Source organism: Gobio gobio, assembly GCF_949357685.1.
Source record: "Gobio gobio genome assembly, chromosome: 11".
In the NCBI taxonomy this organism is placed as follows: Eukaryota; Metazoa; Chordata; class Actinopteri; order Cypriniformes; family Gobionidae; genus Gobio; species Gobio gobio.
Window position 1 is genome coordinate 11,771,681 of NC_137104.1, and position 23,308 is coordinate 11,794,988.

The 23,308-nt window shown below is 38.3% G+C and overlaps 1 protein-coding gene across 1 annotated transcript in view; it reads left to right on the forward strand.

Moving 5' to 3' along the window:
• smap2 (small ArfGAP2) overlaps nucleotides 1-23,308 on the forward strand; it is a 39,627-nt gene continuing 16,319 nt past the window's right edge. Inside the window, exon 1 of the mRNA XM_079830242.1 lies at nucleotides 1-569. Coding sequence (XP_079686368.1) covers nucleotides 467-569 — 103 coding nt within the window. The 5' untranslated portion in view covers nucleotides 1-466. The remainder of the gene's footprint in view (nucleotides 570-23,308) is intronic.

Below are 23,308 nucleotides of genomic sequence, written 5' to 3' on the forward strand. Positions count from 1 at the left end.
GGGGTTGTAATTCACATCAGTGAACAGAGAGCATCACGACAGCAAATGTCCATCTGATGCTGGATTTAGTCTTGATATTTTAGATACTGAATGTTTTAAACAGCACATGTCTGCCGACCACCGCTGAGGAAAACTGAGATGAGTAACGTTAATACTGAAGTGTAGGGCTCGCGTGCTCGGTGTGTCTCTGATACTGCGGGTGGAAAGTTGGGTGTCAAGGACCAGCGAATGTAGAGAGGAATATGGTGTTGTTTTTATATGATCCGTGGTTCACAGCTTTTTCCTCTTCCTGGTAAGATTAGCGGAAGCCAGCAGTACAGTAGTGTTTTCTCTTCATCTGCAGCAGCCGGTTGTGACTGTCAGCGATCCGCTTCCCGGTGTTTCATTAACGGACAAACATCTGAACATCTTGAGCCGCTTTGCACTGTTACAGAGCAAGTCTTCAGTGAGATACTAATTTGTGAAAATGACGGGTAAATCAGTCAAAGACATTGACCGCTATCAGGCTGTCCTCACATCTCTTCTCACATCAGAGGAAAACAAGTTTTGCGCTGATTGTCACGCCAAAGGTAAGGTTCATATTTCACAAGAGCTTTGTATTGAACAGTTCTTACTACGGTTTCTTATTTCTGCAGTTTGAAATTGAGTTTATTGGGCAGGTATATTCTGTGTTTGTGTATGAGTGTTTTGGATTAGGCCCTGTGTGTTTTACATCAGTTTGGTGTGTGTTGATGTCCGATTCGTGAGCGAATCATCATTTTGAATCGGATCTGTTTGATGAATCAGTTGAACCGGTCTGCGTTTGTCAAAATGATTCGTAACCCAGTATATCGTGGAAACCATTGGAACCAGTTTAGGAAACACAGACTGTACAAAATGTACAGTAAACATGACTCATGACATGTATGACTCGATTGTATTTATCAACAAGCATACGACGAAACGGATTGGGTTAGCATTTTATTAAAACATACTTTTCTGAAATAACTTTTCTTGTCACCCTAGATGTAACTGTTACAGTAACGTTAAGTGAATTTTAGTTTTGTGTAACGTAAATGGAAATAAATTTAGGTTCTGGCTGCAACAGACTTATTTATTAGCAAAACTTAATTTATAATCATAACCAGCAATATGTCTTTATTAAACATACAGGCCTTATTCAAATGTTTTATAGCGCAATAAGGATGTGATGGCGTAATCACGTAGAGACAGAAAATAATTGCTGAATCGTTTTTAAACTAATTCTTTGGCAGGAATTGTTTAAAAGAACCGATTCGTGTTAATGAATCGAGCTTCCTTTACCATTTGGTTGGTGTGATATATCTGAGCGCACACACTCGTTGTAAGTATATGTGCAGGTGTATGAACAACTGGACAAAAAGATAGTTATTATCCTTTGTTAAATGTTGTGTCAACAAATCTATTAAGAGAAAACAGAAAGCATTCTGTTGTTTTTACCTCAAAAACAATAAAGCATATCTATAATATATCCTCTCATTTTGTGAACTACTGGGCTTTTATCAAGCTGAAGCTATAGACAAACTTATGAGCAAAACATTAGCATAACATACTGAGTGCTGAATAACAGATCTTGCAACTATTTAAAACTTAAGTTTTTTTTATATTGTCAATTCTTAGGCCGCATTTAACTCCACGTTTAGAGTTAGACCACTCCACGTTTAGACCACAGACTGTAAAAAAGAGGGACATCTCTGCTTTTTCCCGTTGTTGAAAATGGAGAGGGCGGGGTTATGACCTATACTGCAGCCAGCCACCAGGGGCAATCGAAATGCTTTCGCTTCACTTTTCAGGATGCGTGCGGCACACATAGGCTGCATCCAAAATTGCATATTTCCCAACTATATAGTAGGTGAAAAACATTATGGGACGAGTAGTATGTCTGAATTCACATTACTCATAAAAGTGTAGGGAAAAGGTTCCCGGCTGACCTACTTCTTCCGGCTAGATTCTGAAGTGTGCATATGATGGACACTTTTATATCCCATGAGGTCACGGGTGAGGGTTTGTGAATGGCAGTAAAGCGACGTAACTGACGCTGGTGGGTCACATGATAATGACAGCATGGCGTATGTAGTGCGTCCAGATTACATTTATACTATATAGAACATACTTTTTTTAGCGGCCGTGAAGTAATTACATATTCAAAATAAGTACCAAAGTTGAACAATGTTCAACTTTTAAAAGATAATGTGATTTCGGACACTGCCTTGTTTACACTCGCAAACTTCCCTGAGCACTTCCCCTCCGCCATTTTGAAGTGCGTTCAACTTCGTCAAGTGGACGAGGGAAGTTCATTTGGACAGACACTCAACCCCTTGATTTTGACTGAAGGAGTGAGTCTACTTGTACACTTCAGGCAGATCCATAGACCATAATGCAACACGATTGTGACGTCACAACAGCAACTCCCATAGCAGATTCCAAGTGATCAAGGGCTTTGGGGGTGTTTTGTTTAAACACATTGCAAGAGTACCACCAGTGGCCACTAGTGCGACATACTCGGGTAAACAAGACGGGAAGTTAGCAAGGGAAGGGCATTAAAGGTGCCGCTTGAGAGGACTCCCAAAACCTCACATGTCCTCTCTCAACCATATTCCAGATATACTCTGCCATATTTGAATGCTTCACCATACTTGCTTTGAATTTCTGGAAATGACCATCTCAAATTTTTTTTTTTTTTTTTTGTGAACATTTTTTTTCAATCCTGGTGGGATTGAGCTATGAGGAAGTGCAAGTTTACTAATACTAATAAATTAATTATTTTGCTTTGCAAGTAATTTTGTGATTCTGCATTTCCTTTGTACTTTTTTTTTTATTGCGTGATATAGGTCTTAAATGTAATTTATAATGGTCTTAAAAAGGTCTTAAAAAGTCTTAAATTTGACTTGGTGAAACCTGCAGAAACCCTGATTAGGAGGGCACACACACAAATTATTAATGATATGCATGCACAGATTATAAATACTGCAATATTCCATAAAAATGGTCAATTAAAATTTTATTTTGACTAGTTCAATTAACAATGATAATGACATTTTGTTTGTCAATTTGGGACGATACTGAAGATACTTCTGCTGTTGTGGTTACATTTCACATCAACTTGTTTTGCACAACATTGCAGAAATGACAGTACACACAAACGCTGGCCAAATTGTGCTGCCTCTGTGATTCTGCTTGCCAAACCCTTTATGCTGGCTGACTTCCCTGTTTGACCTCCAGCTCACAGCTCACAGTTCTGCCCTTCTCTTTATTCTGAGAGGCAGATTGCTATTGGTCGGAGGTAATCTGTTCCCAGCCCTCCCTGTCTCTTGTACTGAGCCTGAGAGGACACCCAAAACCTCTCATGTCCTCTCTCAACCATATTCCAGATGTACTCTGCCATATTTGAATGCTTCACTATACTTGCTTTGAATGTGTTAGTGCGTCTGTGTATTGTGCAACATACATTTGTTCCCTTTTCTATTGCACAATATGTACAGCCACAGGATTTCCCTGCTTTGGAAAAGGAAATGATCCCACAAGCAGTGAAATTCAGAGCGGGAATATGCTTGCAGAAGCTGAATTCATTTACAGCTCTGTGTCAAAATCAAGGCAAGGCCTAGATGTATTTGCAGAGCAATAAGGTAAACACTAAACAGTAGCTCGCAGGGGTCAAGCTAGGCTAATGGTGCATTCACACCAGACGCGAATGAAGCAAATAAACCGCATAAAGGTTAGTTTATTCATCTGACGAGCCGTTTCCACTTGTGTACAAGTTGTACGTTGCTCACACTGAAAAAAACAACAAACTTTGTGGAAGAAAGTGGCATCTGACTTTGGCACATTGTGTGAAAGTTGTCATTACAAAGGCTTGCAGTATTCATATTATATACTAGCCTGTTTATCTTTACTTGCTAGAAGAACACAGCTTCCACTAGCATGCCAGATTGTTTGCTTTCTGGCTGTTTGTGCATAATAGGGAAGAGTGTTCTTATTGTTAAAGAGTGTCATGTGATTACATTGTGTAATGCCCTGACGTGTTTTGAACCCAGGGTCCAACTTTTTTTTTGCCACGCCTGCCAATGAAAGATGAATTGAGAAACTTTACTGACCCTAAATAGTTCTTATTGGTCATGAGCTCATGACAGTGTATTGTTTGCATTCTTTTCTTTTATTCAGATGCTTTTTTGTACACTCTGCTTATTACACACAGGGACGCACAGCAGCACACAAACATTTTTAAATATAAAAAAATAAAAGATTCCTCTCTGGAGAAGCGTTCAGTCTATCTGCTCGCAAATTCTGCCATGTAAATAGCGAATCCGCCATGGTGCAAGCGCAACTGGTTTTTAAAGGGAATGGGAGATAACACTCTGATTGGTTTATTGCAGGTTATGCCTAAAACACACCCATGACGCATTAATGGTGCTTTCACATCTCTAGTTTGGTTAATTTGGTCCGAACCAAGGGCAAACAATTATACATTGTAGCAGTTTTCAGCTTTTTTGGTTCCTTTTCACACCACACTGATTGATTGCTTTGGTCCGAACCAGTTGAAACGAACCAAAATGCAGTCACATGACAACATCCACATCACTCATTGGCCATGGCGTATTTCCTAAACTGCGACTGCGCGGGCTGGTTTTGTCCCTGGCCATAATCTATTACATTGTTTGTATACCACAATATGCAAACAATACATTTCTATAATGACGCGTGGATGCGGCTTGAAAACAACGTTCTAATGCACTGCAAACTTCAAGCGAAGATCACGCTGTTCTGAGTTTTCGAAAGTTGGGACCTAATATGGTCATCAGACCAAATTTCTATGAGGCTTCGCACCTCCTCACTACTCCAACTTTGTCCACGAACTGCCATGCTAAGGTGCAAACTGTCAACAAACTCTTCCTCATCACATAATGCACAGCGCAGCTGACTACGGCAGCTGGTTTAGTCCAAAAATCAAAAGTACTTTTTGCAGTTGGGTCTGTTCGAGGTCGGATCACGTTCTCACCACAAACAAACCGCTCCAGAGTTCGTTTGAAAGCGTACCACCTCTTCAAGGAGGTCTCGGGTACGCTTGTTTGGTCCGCTTTTGGTGCGCACCCAAGTGCGATTGCTGCCTTCACACCTGACGAAACGAACCGCACCAAAGAGAAAACGAACTCTAGTATGATTCAACCGAACTAAATGAGGCAGGTGTGAAAGCACCCTGAGAGACTACACCCTTAAAAATAAAGGTGCCAGGAAGAACCAAAAAAGGGTTTTCATGGCGATGCCATAGAAGAACCATTTTTGGTTCCCTGAAGAACCATTTTGTGAAAGGTTCTTTAAAGAACCATTTTTACTAACTCTTTTATAGTCTAAAGAACCTTTTCTGTGCTAAAAAAAGAACCTTTTGTGCAACGGAAAGGTTCTTTGGATATTAAAGGTTCTTTATGGAACCATACACCCCGCCAAAGAACCTTTATTTTTAAGAGTGTTGGTACAACTCTTTTGGAGCATGCGCCTGGCGTGCCGACCGATTTGTCCATCATTAAACTAGCAAAAGTGGATTCGGACACGCCCTAAGTGCACCTGCGCCATGTGCTTCAAACCATGCGCTCTGATCGTTAAAATAGAGCCCATTGTATCACTTGCAGCATTATATGATCGAGATGAGCCAGTCTCTCAATGAAACAGCACCTTGTGATTTAGTTGCTAATGATTTTGTTTTAGGTGGCGTAATGTGAGAACTGTTCCACGCGCACCACCAGGCAAAATATGATTAGGTCCTTGCAGACTTTGAGTCAACAGTGACGTTGACAGTTCATTAATATGGTGAAATAAGGTCAAAATTAAAATGAATATGTCAATAAAGACATGTAATATACTGTTCAGTATGTTTTATTTCAGTTTAAGGGAACTTAAACTTAGCTACAAGTTGAGAGACCCCATTACTCAATCAACTCGGGGAACGAGTTTAGTTGAGTACAGTCAACATAAGCCCTATTCTGATGGTAATTGTTTCTTTTGAGGACGTCTGTAAAAATAAATTTGCATGTCACCTCAGTGATAAAACTCATGCATTCAGATGGCAATTTTTTTCACGGGGAGGAGGGAGTTTTGTGATCCTAATACCCGAGAACGCACTGCTCGCATGTTCAGTCGCATGATTATTATCTGCTGTAAATAAAATGCCATATGCTTGGAATGATAAGAATAAATTCATAGGCTATTTAATTTAATAATAGGAAAATAATGTCATAATTATTATTTAATTATTTAAATCTCCTGTTTAAAATAGGAAGCTAGACACGCTATATTTAAAATGGTTTTCTCTCTTGCATTTTATCTCAAAATGATGGATGTCTTTTTAAAAATACGAAAATTAGCTGAAATAAGTTACATGAGGTAAACATAAAGCTGCTTGGTTTATATTTGTAATGTATATAATACATATTTTAAAATTGAATTGCATATTGCTGCCCCAATAACGGTCCATTTCAAATGTTTCTCCGTTTTGTTCTTAACAGCTCGCACTCGCTGAGCGGTGATGAAATATTGTTCTTTTAAATACTTTCCAGCATTTCAGTAATAAAAGAGTAGATTGTTAGAATTCCGCTTCGCTGTAATTTGCATGCACAGTCATTGTACGGTGATCCGTAGGTCAACAAGGATTTAATCAGTGAAGTGAACAGTTTGAAGTGATCTCTTCTGGTAAACTCAGAGATGTGGATGTGGATTTGGATGACAATTAAATTACCACACAACCTTGGTGTTTGTCAAAAAACAGTAGGTCATTTTTCCCGGGATTTTTACATGGGTGGTGGAAGAAAAACAGACATTCTAGAATTGGATGGCAATAAAATCACAGACTAGCCCCTTGCAAATGTTGAAAATACCTTTCGATCCCATGAGAAACAATTACCGTCCGAATAGGGCTTTAGTCAGGGTTTTCAGTGCCCTGAGGTAAAAGTTTTTGGAAATGTTGTCATTTCTAGCAAGTTTTTCCAGCTTTACTTATTTGGCTTTTGTTTAGTGATAATTGGCTCCTGGTTGAATGTGTTTGCTAAATGCATTGAACAGACTTTAGAGATATACAAGGACACTAAGAAATAGGCACAGATATTGTGTTGTTGTGATAGGAAGCCACAGGAACTCATCTAGAAATAGTTTTAGTAAAATATAGATTTCCTTTGATGGTTTCCTTTAAGCGTGTCACCTTAGCAACTTTGCATGATGTAACTGCCAGTTTCTTCCTGTTTTGGCTGAAGCTCACTTCCAGTAGTCTGTAATTTAGAGTTGAGCTGCAATCAATGGAGTGTACAAGGAGCTATAATAATCTCTGGAGTTCAACTGATGCCGTCTTTTAACTATCCATTCATTAAGCTGCTGGAACTGGGCATGCCCCATTAAAAGGCTATTTCTTGTCTTTATGCCTGCCCTGTCGTTGCTCACACTTATCGGTTTCTCATTGTGTGTCGTCATTTTGGTTCCTTTATTCATTTTTTTAGACAGGTTGTGTTGGAAATGGAAATCAGAGAACGGAAGTGGTTTTACGTGACCTTTTCTCCCAGAACACCTTGGTATGAGGCTCATTTGCATTCTCTTGTTCTGCGGTTGTCATGGAGATATCACCGTGGAGGCTGGAGTGGATTGAGGATGTGATGTGGGGGGACACGATGACTGTCCCTTATAAACCCTCACGGTCTCTCACCGAGGAGGCAATGTACTTCTGTTCCAATCCAGGCCCATTGGGAAAAAAACTTGTGTGTGGCGGCATTTCTGCAAAATATTACGTTGCTGCTTGTGAAATGTCCAATGAATGTTGCTAAAAACGCTTTCATTGCTTGTTGTACATATTGTGGCAGTTTGGAGTGTCTGGTAGAGGCACTAAAACGTTAAAGCTGAATGAATGAATCTGAAGGAATTATTTAAAGGGGTGGTTGATCAGCTTTTTTCGAAGGCTTGATTGTGTTTATCAGGGTTCTCACGCTTCTTGAAAGTACTTGAAAGTTCTTGAATTTCAGACACATGGATTCAAGGCCTGGAAAGTACTTGAAAACATACATAGGTGAGGTCCTTGAAAGTGCTTGAATTAAGCATGAACTGCATTTTGTTAGAGTAGCATGGTGCTATTACAAAAATTGTCCTTCATGCTCAGCCAAAGCCAGAACAAAACAGCGTTACGGGGGGAAGCTATTTCAATATATTTCTGCTGTTCCATAAGCGCCATCTACTGTCAAAAGCCCTATTCGGATGGTAATTGTTTCTCGTGGGGTCGTAAGGTATTTTCATCATTGACAGGGGCTAGTCAGTGATTTTATTGCCACCCGAATCCAGAATGTCTGTGTTTTTCTCCCACCACCCGCGTAAAAATCCCCGGCCGGATTACCTCCTGTTTTTAGACAAACACCAAGGACGTGTGGTAATTTAATTGCCGTCCGAATCCACATCTCTGAGTTTTCAAGATGAGATCACTTAAAAATTCACTGTTTATATCCTTTTTGACCACTGCAGGCCACTGTGCGGTTGCGCTTCGCTGTAATTTGGATGCATTTTAAATATCTAGACTTCATTACTGAAATGCTGGCAAGTATTTACAGGAGCAAAATTTCATCACCGCTCAAAAAATAAAAAGGAGAAAAGCACGTGAACATTTGAAATGGGCCCTTATAACAACAGCGATTTATATATGTGCAGGTCTTAAAATCCTTCAAATTGATTTTTAAAAAGGTACATTTACAGGTGATTTAATAAATAATTTTGCATATTTTTAATGCCTAACTATTAACTTACCCATTTCTTTTCATTTAATTGGAAAATTCAAGTATACAATATTTTCTCTATATTTTGATGTTTTAATTAAGTAATGATTTATAAAAAAGAAAACTAAAACTAGTGTGAAATAAATGTATTTATAGGCTATTAAATGTTTTTATGCAACTGTCACACAAATACCATAGAAACCATACAGCCTAGATACATTTTACCATGGCAGTGAAGAGCTATATGCATGTTTTTAACTGTGGTTTAGGGCTGTCAAAAGATTAATCGCGATTAATCGCATCCAAAATAAAAGTTTGTGTTTACATAATATATGTGTGTGTACTCTGTTAATTATTATTTATATATAAAAACACACACAAGCATGTTTATATTTAAGAATTTTTTTTTTATATATATAAAACATTTATATTTATATATATTATAGATTATATAAATATATATACAGTATATACATGCAAATATTTCTTAAATATATACATGAATGTGTATTTATATATAAATAATAATTAACAGAGTACACACACATATATTATGTAAACACAAACTTTTATTTTGGATGCGATTAATCGCGATTAATCTTTTGACAGCCATACTGTGGTTATCATGATCTAAATCTCTGATATTATGTGAGACCAATGGTTAAAGCAGCACTAGGTAGGTTTTGCTCTCGGGCTCCCCCTACAGTTGGGAAACAGTATTGTCCTCTACTACTGTCGTAAACTGTCATTCTACATCAGCGGATGCATCGCACGTGCATTTGTTGACATGACAACTATGATAGCCCTGAACACTGCAGGAGTTCACATTCAGGTGTTCTGCTTGCGTCGCGTGTGAAATGTCTTCATCCCAGGTACAGTGGCATATGTTTCAGCATGTCATATGAATATTATTTCATGGCTTTTATTTTTTTTCAAACGCCAAATGATCGCGATGCTCACGTTTACAAGCCAGCGTCATTATAGTAGCCTAGTCTATTGGTTACCGTTTTACAGAATCTATATGATTCTTCAATTCAATGTTTGAGTGGTAGGTAATAACCATATATCGTCAATATTATAATATCAAGCTACCATAGATGAATCTGCAAATTTGAAAAATCGATGTGCATTATAGCTTGAGGCAAGACAAATAAACAAATATCACAGACATGTTCGGTATCCTAAAATATGATTTTGTACGTCTTATGTATTTACTTGCAAAAATGTAGCCCCTCCTCCTTCAGCTCACGCCAACGAGCAAACGCTGGCCCAATGTTGATCCTCGTCCTGCCTTTAATCCGATCACTTTCTAGTTTCCTCTTTTTGCTTTCCTCCGACAAAACCTTTGCTTTCTTATTTTTCTGTGCTGCTTCGGCCATGACTATAACATTCGGCAAACAAATGATAGTTTGGCTCGCACGTCCGTCGTCCGAAGTTAAGGAAGTGGGGGTGTGGTGGAAGTGACGTATATGCCGTAAAGCAGTCGAATTTTGTAGTTCTTTTTTTTCTCGGGTTACTACCCGAAACCCGAAGTTTAAAAGTACGATTAAAAACGATACAGAGTCAGACCCCGTCAGGCTATGGCAGACGTATCATTCAACCTATTGTAAGTCGATGTATCATCATAAGAGGTTTGAAAATATATTATAAAGGTTGAAAAGTTACCTAGTGCTGCTTTAATTTTAACAAAATATTTATATTTTACCATATAAAAATGAGGTTGTTACAATTTTTACAGATGTCCGTGTTTTTGTTGATGAACATAAATTTACATCTGCATCCTCCTAACTCAAGCTACTACTACTGTCAACTCACTGTCAAATGTGCATTTCTAAGACAAAACGTAATATTATTAATACTGCAGCTAAAGATATATGCCAAAGTCAGGCGACACAAACCTGTTTCATGACTAGAAACAATATCAACCGTTAGCACATGCAGAAACTAAGACATTCATTTTTTTTTATCAAGAAATGTAAGGAAAAATGACTGGAAAAGTTCAAAACTGTGAAGTGTTTGGCATATTCTGAGTAGTACTATAAAGAGTAGTTTAAAACCACAAGTAACAGTCTGGTTTCTACAACTTTCATTTAAGAGCAAAAATCTGCCTTTAAATTTGAAAGAAAGAAATATTTTACATTTATCGTGATAATTATCGATATCGACTGATATGAAAAGATTTTATCGAGATAATTTTTTGGCCATATCGCCCAGCCCTAATTTACACTGATCACTTAAACGCCAACAAACACCAACATTTGAAGTGCGCTAGTGGGATTAAAAAGAAGTTTGTAGGTGTGTCTCGGATAGTTTTGAATTTGCAATTAGGTTTACGTCCTTGCTACAGTATAACAATAATGATAGAAACTATTAATGGAAAACACATGAACAAAGAATAAAACATTCTTACAGGTTGTGGCCCAAAAACAACGGCTTCTGCTTTTAAAGTGGGAACTGCTGTCCTCTGTAAAATAGCACAGATAGCTATATTTGGATTATAATGTTCAGGAAGGTTCAGAGTTTCGACAAGCATGGCAACAACACTACTCCCGCTCGTCTGGTTGATCGGACCACACAGGCAGGTCTTCGCTCCCCACATGCATCAATGAGCCATGACCCTGTCGCCAGTTCACCACTGTTCCTTCCTTGGACCACTTTTGATAGATACTGACCACTGTAGACCGGGAACACCCCACAAGAGCTGCCGTTTTGGAGATGCTCTGACCCAGTTGTCTAGCCGTCACAATTTAGCCCTAGTCAAATTCACTCAAATCCTTCCACTTGCCCATTTTTCCTGCTTCTAACACATCAACTTAGAGGACAAAATGTTCACTTGCTGCCTAATTTATCCCACCCACTAACAGGTGCCGCGATGAAGAGATAATCAGTGTTATTCACTTCACCTGTCAGTGGTCATAATGTTATGCCTGATCGGTGTATACTAGAGCTGGTTATGTAATATGTAAGGTTATGTAATGTCAGAATGTGTACAAATCATGCACTATGGTCAAAGTTTTTGAGGTCACAAGTTCAGTCTTTATTAATCAATAATCTGCCCACGTAATCATAATTTGTGGGAAAAGGAATACAATTAGGTTAATTTTAGCAGGAAACTGCATAGAATTAGGGGAGTTTTGGAAAAAGGAACATGTTTCAATGAAGCCTATGTTGTCTGTTCTCAACTGTGCTGTGCTCCTCAGCAACTCATAACCCTGAAAAAATGAAATAAAAACATTAGATAGAGTCTGTGTGGATGAGAAATGGCAAAAGGGTGAATGGGGCTCCAGAGTGCGACTAAATGGTCGCATTTTGCGACTAAAATTTGAGAGTGTGCGACTGAATTTTACGTCCAGTCGCACATGTGCGACCAGTAAATTTGCCTGCTGTCGGTACTGGATAAATTAAGAAAATACACTTACTAATTATAATTGATAGACGTTATGTCTGGCAAATTCTATCTTTGCCAGCCGTTTCTATATGAGATAATATTAAATCATTTGTCCGTGATGCATTTTTGCCATTCGCAATCCAGAAGAGAGAGAGAGAGAGAGAAAGCGAGCGAGAGAGAGAGAGAGAGAGAGAGAGAGAGAGAAAGCGAGCGAGCTCTCTCACGTGGAGCTGCAGCGAACACAACACCTCAGTCCGCTTAATGAGTGACGATGGCCAAGAGAACTACACAGAAGTTTAGTCTGCTTAAACTTTAGGGATGTGCTGTGATATTAATCTAATTTTATTTTCGATTTTGGCTTCCAAGAATTATAAAAAGATGATATGAGGTAAAACTATTCCTATAGCCGTGTTCCGTCGAGCGCGACATCCTTCCCTTCACAGCTGCGCTGTCATTTCTCCCTAAACCTAAACTAAACGTCAGATTCAGTGATTGTTGTAAACTGCAGTCTCTACTGTTGCTAAACTGCGGGATGTGTGTGATAATAAAGAGCTATTAAATGCACAATAATCCGCGCAAGAGACGCTGTTTCTAACTTCAAGGCGGCTTATGTGTGTGTGCTGCGAAATGGACCGACTTGCAGTTAATATTTTAGGCTTTGTGTGCGCGTCTAAACAAATAAACAACAAATAGCTGGTGTCAAATTGACCGGATTGGAGAGTAGTTATTTTAACAGTTTATATCTTAAATGGGCGTAAATAGTTTGGAGAAATAGGAGAATATGATATTATTAGTTCTACATTGATCGGTCTTAAAGCGTCTAATAAACATGCTGACGATTGAGCCATTAATTCGAATCGAACAAAAGGCAAATAGAAAATATTCACATCTCTTGAATTAATAACTTTAGCTTTTATAAGCATTAATCTATCAATTTATACAGTGAAAACTATGCTATGCAGTGTTATTTTACATTTCATTACTTTATTAGATTTCTTTGTAGGTTTGTTCTTTACTGTAATATTAATGTTAGCAGACCTTCCGAATGCCTGCACACTGGTCCATTTACAAATAGATGTTTTATATTTTTGTTCAAACTTTGCGGTTTCTTTTGCTATATATATTTTACTTTTCAGATTATAAAGCCATGTTAATTATGTTCTTAATTATATTTTTTTATATATATATATATAAAAAAAAAAAGGATAATAAAAAGAACCGGTAAGAATACTGTTAAAGTACCGGATCGATAAGCAGTATCGGTAAGAGTAGTAATACCATTAAAACCTTAACGATACCGATCCCTATTAGTAATACAGTGGAAATTAGTAGATTTGGTTAGCATGTTGATTTACGGTGTGCGCCCCTAAAATTTCTGGTTGTGCCCCTAAAATTTTCAGTTGGGGGCCACTGTGCTCCAAGTGAAAAAAGTTAGTCTGGAGCCCTGAATATGATTCCAATAAACAAAATCATATGCCTAATTAAAAGACACCAGTTGAATATATTATTTACAAAGCCCCTTCTGTGAGTGTTCAGATGATTTTTAATGGGCTGTATCAGATGTTGATCCTGCTGTACAGGGTTATGTGCTGGAAGCATCTCTCTCCTATTGTAATTGTTGTTTGTGTTACACAGTGGTTATTTCTAGAACATTTAGTAGTTTAAGGATTTTATTCACATGGCTGCCACATGATGCGATTCACTCAATTTTAGATGCTGTTTTATAATGATGTACGCTCCTGGGCAAAAAATGGGCCAAGCTAAAAATGGCTAAACACTAAGCTTTTAGTTGTCTTATCCACAAATTTTTGGTCAAGAAATTAATCAAATTTAAGCAAGTGCACTGCTTAAAAAGCCATTGCTGTCTCAGAGAAATGCATCAAAACCAGAATGAAGTTTTTGGCTGAATATGGAAGTTGTGTGTGGAGTGATGAATCACAATGAAACACTCGTGCATGCATGGTGACACTCCAGAACGGTGTCTTCGAAAATCTGCTGAGAAATAAAATAAAAAAATGCATCTCTTCCACAGTGAAGCATGGAGGAAGAGGTGTCATTAGCTATGTTTCCATCACTCTGTTTTTATGCGCATATTGAAGTATCGCATCAGAAATGAGTGATGGAAACGGCAAATTTTGCTAAAAAATTCCTTAACTTGCAAAAAAAGTTTTTATGCTCGCTTGAGGAGGTTTTTGACTTGTGAAAAAGAGTTAATGGGAGATGGAAACGCATTTGCTGAATAAATTATGACGTAGAGAACATTAAACCCACCTGACTAATGACAGTTTCCCCTGACGGAGACATTCTAAAACGCTTAATGTGGCTTAAGGATATTAAAAAACCAAACTCAGTAAACACAGTAAAGCAGATGTGCAGAAAAGCAGATGAGCCCAGATTATGACGAAATAACGTCAATTTGTGTTCAGGGTCAGAGAGCTTGTTGGAATAGTTCTCCCTCTGCGTTTGACAATCTAAGTGTGAGTACAGATTCGGTTTTTGCAAATCACTAAACCTGCCTGTGTATTATTAATAATGTATAACATATTTTGTCTTTTTTTTTTTTTATAACCGTTGGTCCATTAAGTAAATGGTAAATGGACTGCATTTATATAGCGCTTTCAACAGACCCATGGCCATCCAAAGCGCTTTACATATTGCCTCACCCATTCATACACCAATGGTGGTGTCACCATGCAAGGCGCCATCCAGCTCGTCAGGAGCAGCTTGGGTTAGGTGTCTTGCTCATGGACACCTCGACACTTGGTCAGGTGGAACCGGGGATTGAACCGCCAACCAACATGAACCACTGAGGCCCCATTAAGCCTCATTATAGACGGTTTCATCGGACGCACGCGCGTTGCCACGGTTACGCACCTGGCCCGAAGTTAACTTCCGGTCTGTGTTTGTTCATTGGTGTGGCAAGGGGATAGTATGCCGCACTATTCAGTAGAAACACATTTTTGACATACTATTATTGGATAACATGATATAAATATTAAAGGTCCCGTTTTTTCCTGTGTTTTTGAAGCTTTGATTGTGTTTACAGTGTGCAATATAACATGTGTTCATGTTTCGCGTGTGAAAAAAACTGTATTTTTCACACAATTTACTTAGCTGTATACCGCTGTTTTCACTGTCCTAAAAACGGCTCGAAGATTTCCTTACTCTATGAAGTCCCTCCTTCAGAAATACGTAACGAGTTCTGATTGTGCCAGCGGTTCCCGTGTTGTGATTCGACAGCAGCTTAGCTCACGTTGCCCGGAAAGGTCACGCCTCTTACCATAACGGGGAGATGCATACGCTCAAAGTACAGCGTCCCTGAAGGCCAAACAAAGGTGATTTGACTCCCATACTGATCTCATGAAATAGCGTATGTATGACACGCCAATTCGCTATGCCATTTTGGCGTGCCATCAAGACGCATAATCGCTTTTTAGCGTGTTTATCAACACAGTTTCATTCTATCCCCCTACACTGTCCCTACCCCTAAACCTACCCATCACACACACACGCACACATACACACACACACTGCCCCTGCCCCTAAACCTACCCATCAAAAGAAACATTCTGCATTTTTACATTTTCAAAAAAACCATAATTTAGGATGTTTATAAATCCATTTACATTCACACGGAATCACACGGCGTAAACATACACGCGGAATCACGGCGTAGACATACACGCGGAGATTATAGTTCGTTTCGGCGTACACATACGCGCGGAATGACACGGCGTAGACATACACGCGGATAGCTCAAAATGCGTACAGATAACACGCCATTTGGCTTTAGAAAGTGGCGTGTATGTTTACGCAAAGTCATGATGTCATGTTGTGACTCCGGGATGAAAATAACAGCGTCTGGATGACATGGCGACAAACACAATACAAACGCAACCGAACGCAACACCACCTCTTCGACACGTTGGAGAGCAACAAGACCACGCCCCCTTTTTGCGTATTCTTGTGGGCGGAGGTTAGTCAACAAACTGTTCTACTGACGTCATTAAAGCAGGATGTACAGGGATGTAGTCCAAACCGGCCGTTCGCTGTAGGCTTTGAAAGGGAACTTCTGTTAAATAAAATATCTCGCTTGGCATTGAACTTTGAGCTTTATAATTTTACAGGCATTATTTATGCTCTAACAGCAACTTCAAGTCATTTGTAAATATGCATCCTTTCCTGTCATTCAGACCTGCAACACATTTCAAAAAAAGTCGGGACAGTAAAGCATTTACCACTTTGTAATGTTGCCATTCCTTTTCACAACAGTTAAAAGACATTTAGGGACTGAAGACACCAAGTGATGAAGTGTTTCAGGTGTAATTTTGTCCCATTCTTCCTGCAAACAAGTCTTAAGTACGGGGTCTTCGTTGTCGCATTTTGCGCTTCAAAATGCGCCACACGTTCTCTATTGGAGACAGGTCGGGACTGCAGACAGGCCAGTCAAGTACCCGTACCCTCTTGCTCCGCAGCCAGGACTTTGTAATGTGTGCAGAATGTGGTTTTGCATTGTCTTGTTGAAATATGCATGGACGTCCCTGGAAAAGATGTCTTCTTGAAGGCAGCATATTATGCTCCAAAATATCTATGTACTTTTGAGCATTAATGGTGCCTTCACAGAAGTGCAAGTTACCTTTGCCAAGGGCACTGACACAACCCCATACCATGACAGACCCTGGCTTTTGGACTTGTTGCTGGTAACAGTCTGGATGATCCTTTTCTTCTTTGGTCCGGAGCACACGGCGTCCATTCCTCCCAAAAAATACCTGAAATACTGATTCATCTGACCACAGTACACGTTTCCACTGTGTGATGGTCCGTCCTAGATGCCTCCGAGCCCAGAGAAGTCGACGGCGCTTCTGGACACTGTTAACATAGGGCTTCCTTTTGGCACAGTACAGTTTTAACTGGCATTTGTGGATGTAACTACCTATTGTGGTACTTGACAAAGGTTTGCCAAAGTAGTCGTGAGCCCATGTGGTGATATCGCTTATAGATGAGTGACGATTCTTGATGCAGTGCCATTTTTTATTTGCGTTTTCCATACTGTCCCAACTTTTTCTGATTTGGGGTTGTATTTAAATGTGCCTTTATCACGGAGTGCAAAACAACTTTCGCTTTGTCCTCTGTTAATGGCAGTGCCCATAGAGCACGGGATTTTTTGTGATGCATTCATATAGGCTACAATAATTCTCAAATAGGGTACTTTATCTACAAGTTAACTTTCCCAACATTAATCTTATGTTATGAAACAAAGAAACATGTTATTTCGATGCATTGCATGATTGAAGGTGAGCGCGCAAGCATTTATAGATACTGTACAGAAAACGGCATTACACAATCTTTAAAGGGTTAGTTCACCCCAAAATTTTTATTCTGTCATTATTACTCTCCCTCATGTTGTTCCAAACCTGTAAGACCTTCGTTCATCTTCTGAACACAAATGAAGATATTTGTCTTCTTCTCTACGGTCTTTTGGGTTTGGGTCGACATGAGGCTGAGTAATTAATGTATGAATTAAAATTTTTGTCATTTTTGTTACATTTTGAAACCCTGCTATTGTTAGCTGCTGGTAGTGGTGAGCTGCTTCACTGTGAAAAGTCATTTAATGCTTTGGAATATTGCAGAACTGCTTCCCACAAATGAAAACTTATCTAAAGAGGAATGATCAGATGTTAAGGCAATGCTCCTGCCCAAATTGCAAAGACAACCAAGAAGTGCCTTCAGGCTCATGTTTTGGCCTGGTCAGAGTCCAGGTTTGAATCCTATAGTGAGTATTTGGTCTTACATTAAACTCAAACGAACGCCGATACATTTTTCAACTACTCATGTTTGAAGCCCACTGTAAAAAATGTATCCGTAAAATAACAGAAAAGGTACTGGCAGCTTATTACCCGGTCATTATCCAGTAATTTTATGGATGTTTTTGTTAACCCTAACATAGAACGCAAAGTGCAAAATTAAAAAACTGGTAAAACACCTGTAAAAAACTGATATAGTACATTGTGCCCTATTTTTACAGATTTTTTTAGTGTATTTTATCTGCAGTATTTTTGCAATTCTTGCTAATTTCCTGACCAACAACATTTTTAATTGCCATTCGAACTGAAAATGTTTTTGTCTTCCTCCACCGATGGGAAAAGTCCAAGCATATTTTATTTTATTATTTTTTTTATTTTTTTTATTGAGAAACACCAGACTTGTGTGATAGAAGAATGAAGCCCTATCTGGTTATATGGAACATTTTATATTAAATTTGTTTTGTTATGTGCCCTAATAATCAATAATGTTATGTGCACTAGCTGGCTGTTATTTGAGACGTTTGTGACTTGTATTGAGCATTTGGTTATTTAATACAAAGGCAAACTGAAATTAAGATGTACTCTATTGAATTCTGGAGACTGTATTTTTTTGGGAAAACTAAACTAGGCCATTTTTTTCCAGCGTTTATGAAACCATATATGTCTGGAAATTTGAATGTAACACATTCCCAGGGTCTGACCTGTGTGGGTGCTACTTTGGCAAAGTTGCAAAACGGCTGTCTTACAGTGTGTGAATTAACTAGATTTAAAAGGCTACTAAAGATCACGCTGTTAGTAATGTAATGCAAGACATTGTAGACGTGCAGACATCAAAACAAAGCTGCAACCATCCCGGTTCTCCAGGTGTCGTGGCCGCTTTGGAGATTAGCATGAAAGTCAAACTGCAGTCCTAATACTGCCGCTCACTGACACGTGATAATGGCATGACAACAGAGAGTTCATGTCTGCATAATTAAGGCCTGTCTTTATGAATTTTAATCCTGAATAAACCAAAAAGTCCATCTGCTCTGTGGGGTGCCAGTCTTTTCATGTCCTCTGGATATTTTGGGGTTTACTTTCCAGAAAAAACTGGTAGCCTGGCAGGCCAAGAATCCCTCAATGTAGTTGGAGAAACTGAAGCTGCGTCCAAAATCGAATACTTCCCTACTTTATAGTATGCGGAGAACAGTACGGCAACAGAGTAGTATGTCTGAATTAGGCCGTCGATTTAATATGTTAATTTCATTAATTAGTAATGGAAAAAAAATAATGTGTTAAAATGATTAACGCAACCGCCCCACCCCCGACCTACGTAGTTCATCTGACATTTCATACAGTTGATTGGTGACGAACATGAAGCAGGGCAACAACTCACTGGAGCCTAAGGGCCCTTTCACACCCACCTTGTTTGGTCCGGATTTTCGGACTTTGCTCCGAATCATAAATAATCAGAAAATTTTAATTCTGAAGTACACAATTTTAATCCCAGACATGACCAACGCATCCCTGGTTAGAATTTGAAATTGCCTCACTGACACGGCATCCTCAATAGGTTGTTTGCACATGTCGTCACTGCTGAGGCGCGAAATGCAGGAAGTTATTTTCTACATAGGAATCTCTATAGGAATTACTAACACAAACTCAAAATGCCCATGTTTTGTGTGGTTTATTGTTGCTCAAATCGATCAAACCGAGAAACCACAAAGAGCTTTTATCGTTTACGTAACTTTCATAACTTTTTTTACTTTAAAATGTGTCGCCTTTAAGAGACCGAGCGTATTTAGGCCACGCCCACACCTTGGGGGGACAATCCAACGCTCTCCATTGACTTTGTATTGCGTGAAGCGACCTCCTTGTCATTTCGGACTTATAACAAAAAACAAAACAATGTCTAATAGCTGTGACAAGGTGTACAGCAAACAAGCTAAAAAACACAGAAATACGTTTTTTATAAGCTGTCGACCCAAAAAAACGAGCGTTTAAGGAGACAAAAGTGGAGAATGGGTACATTTTGGGATCCTGACACTCAGTATGTGTATGTGTGCAGTAAACATTTTGTCACTGTTAAGTCAAATATCCAAATGTCAGTTTTATACATTATATTTCCTGTCGCTGATTACGTTACCCTCTAGTGGGTGTATTTCTCAGTGTAATATGACCTGTAGCGCTCTGTCTCAATGGCCTGTACCCACTTTTGTGTCCTTAAACGCTCGTTTTTGGGTCAACAGATTTTAAAAACTTCTGGGTTTTTGGTTGTGGGTTTTGTTTAGCTTGTTTGCTGTACACCTTGTCACATATCAGCTTTTATTCATTGTTCTGTTTCTTGTTATAAGTCAAAAATGACAAGGAGGCCGCTTCACGCAATGCAAAGTCAATGGAGACCGTTTTATTGTCCCCCGCCCCCCCGGTGGGCGTGGCCTTCAGATTATGACGCGTGTTGCTCTGTCTCTATGGCGTTTGCGTCTGCTGATACTGAACTTAATACGGATATCGGCTTAGCTTTGTTTTTGACTTGGTTAAATTTTCACATTCTTCTTGGTATCGTTTGCAGGGAAGAAAATATTTTATTACATTTTCAACTAAATATCCAAATAAATCTAATTACTATATAAACTAAATTACTGATCTGCCCACATTGTCACTGTATGATAATTGAAATGAGCTGATGACATCACCGTTTTCTCCAGAGTGGCTGTACAGCCGAATCAAAGTTGCATTATTTTCCTGTTTAACACTGTGAAGCTGCTTTGAAACAATTGAAACAATGAAGTTAATATTGTGATATATTTTAGATACTATTGTCTGTATTATCTTAAAGTCAGAGCAGCAATGTTTAATTTCAGAATGAATCAGCATTTTGAGCGAATAAATCGATTGAACTAATGATTCAATGGCTCATTCATAAAGAGTCATTTACTTCATCCCTGAATGAATCAGCAGTTTGAACAAATATAATGAATGAATAATCAATGACTTACTCATTTAGACTTTTACCACCACCTATAGCAGTTTTAGTTTCTTATTTAAAGTATAATTTAATCAAGAAAAAAGTATTTCATATTTCCAAATAAAGAAAAAAAAACATTAAAGGTATAGTTCACCCAAAAATCTAAATTCTGTCATTTACTCTGATACCTCATTTCTGAAGCTACTTTTTGCAATGTCTATTTGATGTTTTTCTCATTTAACACAATAATGACTTTAAACTATCTTTTGTGGGCAATTTCCCAGCCAAATTTGATGTGCAACTAATTTGCGGTTAATTCGATTAATTAATCGCCACATTGTGTAATTAATTTGATTTAAAAATTGTATTGGTGAGCTTGACAGCCCTAGTCTGAATTCATAGCATTCGAAAAATAGTAGACGAAAAGTACCCAGATTACTGACAAGATTCTGAAGTGTGCATTCGATGGACCCTTCACTATCCCATGAGGCCACGGGAGAGGATTTATGTATGGCAGTGAAGCTACGCAAATGATAGGTCATGTGACAATAATTACATGTAGTAGTATACACCCATATTCATATACATTTTTAATAGTCACAAAGTAAGTCATTTAAATGTAGTACCTAATCAGACAGTATGCGATTTTGGACGCAGCATGAGTCTTTAGTTCATAGCCCAGTCTGTGATTTCCCCCATAATGCTTTACTCAGTGATCCATTTAGACACTTGACATTCTTAGACAGGCTTAGTGCGTCCTGGTTTGTCTGTATGTTTGGATACTGTTGAGAAGGGAATTTAAAATCATGTCTCTACTGAACAAGCACACTTTTTCAGTTTCTATGTACTCAAAGAGTGTGTGTGCATCTGTGTTTGTGTGTAAGGCCCAGTGTTTGTTCAGTACACATCCTCTCACAGCAGGTCCCACCAAAGTCTATGTTTCACTTCTGAGATGGTCTTTCTTGTTGTTTGATTCAGGTACACTCTCTCGTCTCTCTTTTGGCTGACTGGAATGCTGTCTGTCAGAGGAACACATTGTAGATCACAGCATGTTAATGTAACTTTAACAGCAACATTACGACAGCTTTGCTGCCCTGTACATTTCCACACAGACGGTAAACAAGGCTCCTGTCAAGCTGGAGGGGAAGCTGTTCACTCTTTTGTATCTAGATCAACAGTTGCACAGATCAACAGTTGGAGTGTGTCAAGGAAATGCAGGGCTCAGATTTTGATATGCCTATAGTCACATGGGCCCACCACAATACATTTTTACACTATATACACTAACTTTCAAAAGTTGAATAGGTTCAGTATTGTTTTTTTTATTTTATTTAAAGAAATTAATACTTATATCAAGCAAGGATACATCAAATTGATCAGAAGTGATTAGTCAAAACATTCACATTGTTGCAAAATACTTGTTTCAAATAACTGCTGTTCTTTTGAAAGAAATGATGATGAGAAGTTGAATGCCTTCCACAAAATATATTAAGCAGCACAACTGTTTTCAACCTTGATAATAATAAGAGATGTTTCTTGAGCAGCAAATCATCATATTTGAATGATTTCTGAAGGATCATGTGGCACTGAAGACTGGCGTTATGATGCTGAAAATTTATCACAGGAATAAATCATTTAAAATGTATCAAAATAGAAAAAAGTTACTTATTTTTATCAAATAAATGCAGCCTTAGTGAGCTTAAGAAAGTTTACATTAAAACATTTTACCAACCCCAACATTCTCATTAGTAATAAATACATATATATTATTATTTGTAATAACTGTATAATATTGATATTAAACATATAAATATAAAATATTGCATAATGCATAGTTATCCCCATAAATAGTTTAAAATGCTTTTATATTTTAATATATTTATAATATATTTTTATATTTTCTCTCAATATTATATTTATAACATTATTTATACCTGTATATATTTATTCTATGTATTTATACTTGTGTATTTAAAAAGTGTTAGTCAAGTCAAGTCAACTTTATTTATATAGGGCTTTTTACAATGCTGATTGTTTCAAAGCAGCTTCACAGTGTTAAACAGGAAAATAATGCAACAGAATTTTATTCGGCTGTACAACCGCTTTTGGAGAAAAAGGCACCAAAAATGGTTCTTGGCCCGTAATCATAGGGGAACCTTTTTTAGTGCTATATAGCACCAATTTTGGTGCTTCAGCGATTCTTCAGAGGTTCTTCACTGGTTCTTTGACTAAGGTGCGATATAGCACCTCTGAAGAACCGCTGAAGAACCACTGAAGCACCAAAATTGGTGCTATATAGCACTAAAAAAGGTTCCCCTATGATTACAAGCCTTTTTTTTTAGAGTTTAGCGGTGCTATATAACACCTTAGTCAAAGAACCGGTGAAGAACCGCTGAAGAACCACTGAAGCACCAAAATT